This window comes from Branchiostoma lanceolatum, chromosome 1 (genome assembly GCF_035083965.1).
Source record: "Branchiostoma lanceolatum isolate klBraLanc5 chromosome 1, klBraLanc5.hap2, whole genome shotgun sequence".
Lineage (NCBI taxonomy): Eukaryota > Metazoa > Chordata > Leptocardii > Amphioxiformes > Branchiostomatidae > Branchiostoma > Branchiostoma lanceolatum.
Window position 1 is genome coordinate 3,150,356 of NC_089722.1, and position 6,251 is coordinate 3,156,606.

At 43.0% G+C, this 6,251-nt stretch overlaps 1 protein-coding gene across 2 annotated transcripts; it reads left to right on the plus strand.

Annotated features, from left to right (window-relative positions):
- The first annotated feature begins 763 nt into the window (after positions 1–763).
- LOC136429848 (potassium voltage-gated channel subfamily A member 7-like) lies at positions 764–5,655 on the plus strand. Of its 2 annotated transcripts, XM_066419891.1 has the most exons (4): positions 764–1,033; positions 2,167–2,250; positions 3,229–3,366; positions 3,668–5,655. In XM_066419891.1, exons 1-4 carry the CDS (start codon positions 952–954, stop codon positions 4,918–4,920), a joined length of 1,557 nt encoding a protein of 518 aa, XP_066275988.1. In that variant the 5' UTR covers positions 764–951; the 3' UTR covers positions 4,921–5,655. The 2 variants fall into 2 exon arrangements, with proteins under 2 accessions (XP_066275988.1, XP_066275998.1); XM_066419901.1 differs by lacking the exon at positions 2,167–2,250 and having other exon boundaries at positions 767–1,033.
- Positions 5,656–6,251: the final 596 nt, after the last annotated feature.

A 6,251-nucleotide genomic window follows, 5' to 3' on the forward strand; every position in this document is an offset into this window, starting at 1 on the left:
CATATTTACGTTGTGCACCTTTCTTGTGTAACCTTCTAATAATTTTGAAGCTTCGAATCTTTTCATTTTGAGGCCCTATAGCCCATATCTCACTGGACTGCGGCATGATGGCGGCCTCGTTGCGTCCTACATTTGTGTTACCCTTGACTTCTTTATAATGGGAATATCGTGCAAAACGCACAAGTATGACTAATTATGAAAAGACAACAAAACACGCAAAGCGTAAAAAGATCCGATTTTTATCGATGAAATTCGTTGAGGGCCCTGTCAATCTCACATCGCCTGGTCGCAGCTAGCGAGGTCGCCAACGTGCCGCGGGTTCAGTGAGATAGGGGCTTCACTATGAAATTCCCCAAAGGCGAAATGCAGTGTTCTGCTACCGTTCAGTCAATTACACAATATCTGTGGCACATACCAATAGTTCCCGTGGGGGTGTTTGGAAACATAAGATAAAGTCTGAGCAATATATAAAACCTCCTTGGCCTGAGCAGACAAGGCCAATGGCGATGTCTCCCATATTTAGAGCGCTCACATGGACAGTATGGGACATCAAAATAACACAAAGTTAACTTTCCAACGTGTTAGAAGAAAAACCAAGAAATCAACTTAGATAGGACCCCAGTAATACTGCCAAACAACTATCAGGGATCGATCAGTATTCCTCAGGGGGCTTGTCTTGTTTTAGCAACAGTTTAGACCATAAATTGTCCCGGTGAAAACTGTAATTATCGACCATTAAGACAAGTGTCTGACACGAGTTTCGGTTGTTTTTCCCAGTCGCAGACGACCTATGAATGAAGTCTGTGTTCCCTCCGTGACCCATCCCCGGTTGCCGACAACAAACAAGTAGAGCGACAGTGATTCTTTTGTCCTTCACGCATGTCATGAGTCAAAGTGTAATTACCGATAAACGTTCGTGTTTGTAGGCAGCTGTGGAAGGACTCTTCGAAAATGGAGGGACCGCGACGTCCCCACGACTTCGAAGACGAAGACACAAGAGTGGACGAACAGAATGACTCAGTTGATGATACAGGTGAGAATATTCCTGTAGAATATAGTGGGATGGTGCGATTGTAATCTTTCTAAGTCCCAGGGGTCACGTAGAATCATACGCTTTCTTTGATAATAGCGACACCGCGCTTTGATTTCACCGATCGTTGGGTACAATCTTTACTGTGACATGGGCAGTAAGACTGACAAACAACTCAACAAAGTTTACAGATTGTCTTCAGGGAACAGCCCTTTAAGATTTCTTCCTTAGACATTAAGAATGTAGACGTTCTAGTCTAGTAGCCTTTGTCAAGGACAAACCGGTTAAGATTCAAACAACTATGGCAACCACGTTTGAGCCTTGTCGCTATGGTACACACAAACAGCGCGCCACGCTTTGTCGTGACATTAGGCAGTCAGACTGACAAACCAACTCACCAAATTCTGTTGAAACAGTCCTCAAAGAATGCATGTCGTCAAATTCAAGAATGTTCGTTCCGCATAACCTGTAATCTAGTAAACCACCTTTGGGCGTAACACACCAGTTTGTACTTTGTAAGTACAGTCTGTGTAAAATCAGACAGATAAGTGTGATCCACTCACAAGGGATGTGCCCCTACTCTTTTTGATAAGTGTGGTGGGTTCTTTAAGGTGCTTGATGTGGGGCTATTCTAAAACATAGGACCTCCAGCTTTACGTCCTATCCGAGACGACGTCCCTAACTGAAGCTAGGTACTCATTTTTGCCTGAGTAGAGTGAGGAAATAGCTGTATACTAGTAGTTCCTTTCCTAAGGATACAATATTGGAGATTCGAACCCGGAACCCCCTGATTCAAAATCAACAACCTTGCCAACCCGGTGTAGAAGTTCGGTCTAATACATGTAGCTAGTTTCAGCGACAAACGGTTTAAGATTCAAACAACAGTGGCAGGGTCGTTTTGGGATCATCTTTGTTGCTATGTTGCACATAAACATCTAGTACTTTGTCCACTATTTCCCAAGGCATCAGCAGCATAGTTCACACGCTGAATGTAGTATTAGAAATCCGATTACTAACGCTTGGTATGGAGAAACACAAAGGGAAAAGAATAAAAGTTCAGACCAGACAACTATTAAACGTTCACAAAAGAAGGTTGCACCGTGTTATTAGCTGGGCCGACTACTTTCTCTTTTCAGCCAGGGGCTGGATTGTGAGGAGCTTACAGTTGGCTGGGCTAGATCGCAAGGGTCTGCAGCGGCTGCCATTCGGCGCTAACTCAGGTGACCTCAATACGACAATTGCCCCAGGTGCAGTCATAGGACTGTAGGTTTTGAACAAATTTAATACTCAGGGATGGACCCCTACGATATGTGTGGTGGGTTCTTTTTGGTGACAGTCATGTTTACAAGGCTGGGGGCCTAGCTTTGCTGGTGTGTAGCCTCCTGGAAGCAGGTCACATTTTGTTCAGTTCGTTCGTTCGTTAAGACCCTTATAATGTCTAGTGGCACAGCAAGTTTCCTTGCTGTTTCAGCAGCAGGGTGTATTCTTACAGATAAGGGTTGCTGGCCCTTCCCCTACTCGAGGCACTGGACCGCCACATTTTACGTCCCTTCCAAAAGACGGGTGCACGTGTCCTGCCCAGCGATGCTGCTACCAGTTGACGTCCGGACATAGGTCACATTCCGTGCATGTGTGGCTGTATTTCCGTACGAATACCTGTTGTCTTCAAAAACTAGAATATGTGATGATGTATTTTTCTTCAGATGTTCATGCAACGTTTGTTATCACCAGCGCATGTACATATCAATGTTTACCTTCGCTATTGTTTTTGTTCCGCATTTCTTCCTCTTCTTCTTCCTCTTTTTCTGTCGTTCCAAACAAAAAAGCTCAACGACCTGGACCAGACGGCTGTCACCATGGTTACTCGCGAAGTGGCAGACACTCTGTTGTGTTCGATTACATTATGTAGCAAGTGGCAGGACAGGGGCTGGTCACCATAGAGATTTCATGTGTTTGAGTAAGAATAAACAACGCAGTGGTTTGTTAGGCTAGACCATGTGAAGGTCATGTATTCGGTTGCAGATGTTACCTTTCTAGTTCGAGTTATTTTTCATTGGTTTGTAGTATCAATGCAAATATGTTATCAGTTATGTTCAAACAGTGCGAAGATAATTGCATTATTATACATATCGTCACCTTGGATATCACCTAAGGATGGGAGTATCCCGTATAATTCACTATTGTTATCTATTGTACAGCTCTACTTCTGTCCAAAACAACGCTGGACGAGTACGAAACAGTCGGAAGAAAAGACCGCCACATTCGCCTGAATGTTAGCGGCATGATGTTCGAAACGTGGGAGAGCACGTTACATCGGTACCCCAACACGCTCCTAGGTAATAAGTATGGGTTTTATTTTCAAGTTGTTGCCCTTTAGCTAATTGCAACATGACACAGAATATAAAAAGAATACAAAAAAACAACAACTTGAAGACAGTGCAAGATGACAATGCTGATAAGTGGAACAAGTGATTTGATTCTAATAAGAACTCCTACGCAATACAATCTAAGCATTTGGGAAGTTAACAGGGTTGTAAACTTTCGAAAAATTGTGACGAGTTTAGAAGGTAGGTTGTAATAAAACGTCTGTCGTACTATGTCTATGTATAACTCTATACATAAATGTATATGTATTAGGAGACCATGCAAGAAGGCAACGATTCTACTGTCCGGATACGGATGAATACTTCTTCGATCGCCACAGACCCAGCTTCGAGGCGATCTTTCGCTTCTACCAGAGAGGACAAAAGAGATCTCAACATGGCGACACCGAGAAAAACAACAGGCTGGTCCGCCCTAAAAACGTGCCTGTCGAAATCTTCTATCTGGAAATGAAGTTTTTCGGCTTGGAGAGTGCCGTCATCAAAGAGTGTCTCGAAAAAGACAACTACACCGAGCCTGACGTCACAGATGTCGAGTTACCGACAGGCAAGTTAAAACGGAAAATCTGGCTTCTCTTCGACTTTCCTGAAAGTTCTCCGGCTGCAAAGTTCGTTGGAATTATTTCTATCGTGTTTATCATTATCTCAATCGCCGTATTCTGCGCGGAAACTCTTCCGGAATTTGCAGAGTCCGCTCCAGAGTTCCCACCCAACGGTACGATCACGAGCCACCTGCGGCTACTCTACTCCCAACCGCTCTTCCAAGCAGAAACGGCGTGTATCATTTGGTTCTGTTTCGAACTCATCATCCGTTTCTACGCATGCCCCAACAAGTGTACATTCTGGAAAGATCCACTGAACATTTTCGACTTTCTCGCCATCGCACCTTACTTCGTCGACGTCGTCATGGTCGTGGCAAACTACCACCCTTCGAAAACGTCCGGTGCGGTCACCGTCGTCCGTTTGCTTCGACTGTTCCGGATTGTCCGGATCTTCAAACTCTCCCGCCACGTGAAGGGGCTCCGCGTGCTGGGCAAGTCCATGATCGACAGCATCGGCCCGTTTTTCCTGCTGGTCTTCCTCATCATGATCGCCATGACCTTATTCGGAAGCTGCGTCTACTTCGCGGAGATGGAACACCCGGAGACCAACTGGGAGAGCATTCCGGACACCTTCTGGTACGTCATCATCACCATGACAACCGTGGGATACGGAGACCACTTCCCGGTCACAGCAGCCGGGAAACTGGTTGGCGGGATTTGCGTCATTTCCGGTATCCTGACCCTTGCCCTTCCGAGTCCCGCCATCGTCGCGAACTTTGACAAGAACAACAAGATGTCGAAGAACATCATCTCAGAGGAAATCTTGGAGAGGAGGCTGCGGTCAGACAAGAAGAGGAACACGCCGGGGAGTTTGATAAAACGGCTCCGGGTATCAGTAGTTGGTAAAAATAAGTTTTATTACAGAGTCAGAAGACTGGAAGAACAAGACGAGAATGACGTCGTCTAAGTATTTGGTACAAAAAAGGAGCTAAGGAAACGTTTGGTGCATGCTATGATTACGCCATGGATATTATGCAACTCTATTCAAGGTTGAAATCAAATACTAGTACTGTAGTTTATTATGTATTCAATCTAAGAGATATGACAACAAAATGCTTTATCTGAATTAGATTAGTAAGTCACTGGATAACAAAGTTTTGTGTACACAACTAAGTGTTTTCACACATTCAAGCCGACGTTTCGCGATCGTCTGTCACCTTACTCAGGGCAATACTGACTACTAGTAGTTCTATTTCGCACTGCACCTAGGTGTCGCTGCTAACAGATGCGGTCACAAAAGTAAATTATTTGCAAATAGATAGTTCATGCGGTGTTTACAATGCGGTCCCAAACGTAAGGCATTTACATACTTGTATTAATTTAATATAAACATACTTGTTTTCAATGCGCCGGTGAGGTAAAACGCACTCTCAGTACAAAGTTACAACCCATTTAATCTTACCAGCCGTAATTAGAAAGATAATGACAGTCCCTATTTCTTTAATGAAAATGTCGTTACAGAAATAATTCAGATAAATTTCATTTTAAAAATTCAGGTATTTCTATGTTTTTAACTGATAAAATATGAAAAGAAAACAATTTTATGACTGTGCTTCTCTTATACTGTATTTCCATCATATTATGAAATTGGGCTATGCAACATAGGTAATTGCAATTAATCAATAAAGGTGTCAATACTTTTGCTACGATGCATTTTTGCTCCTGAATCTGAAACACCAACAAGACGAACATACAGTCTCTTTGGAAGTAATTCTAGTCAGCATTCCGCCGTATGAAGCTTACGGATTGTACCTTGTGAAATATCTTGAGTAACGTTTTTCCTTGCTGTAATGTAATAGATTCATAGTTGGTACCTGCAGGCTATAACAATACAACAAGGTAGTTGTTCTGTTGGTATTTCAAGATTATAACATGAAAAAATATCGTATGACCGTGTCTCCCTGATAATTCCTTTCAATTATACTAAGCAATGTGTGGTACGCACCATGGGTAGTTATAACCAACAAATGGCAACTGGCTAACAACATACATGGTAAATTTATACATAACCCCTCATTTCCGACATAACAACATGTTATTTTCGCTCCTACAAATCATACAAGTCATCTACTTACATTTTCCCTGACGTAAGTTTCACTAAAACGCGGACCTGTCCATTTATGCAGGCAAACACGTATTCCTAGTACTAGTACTTGCGTCATATCACTTTACATCTCTTTTAATTAACTTTACTCAATGGTTTTTAATTCAGTGGCAACACTGTGCTTTCCAATAAAG

Bases quoted from the DNA above. Each gene is read 5' to 3' on its own strand.
- LOC136429848 (XM_066419891.1), top strand. From the start codon at position 952: ATGGAGGGACCGCGACGTCCCCACGACTTCGAAGACGAAGACACAAGA. The intron at 1,034-2,166 runs GTGAGAATATTC...TTCTCTTTTCAG, and splicing joins TGACTCAGTTGATGATACAG to CCAGGGGCTGGATTGTGAGG. The intron at 2,251-3,228 runs GTGACCTCAATA...TCTATTGTACAG, and splicing joins GCCATTCGGCGCTAACTCAG to CTCTACTTCTGTCCAAAACA.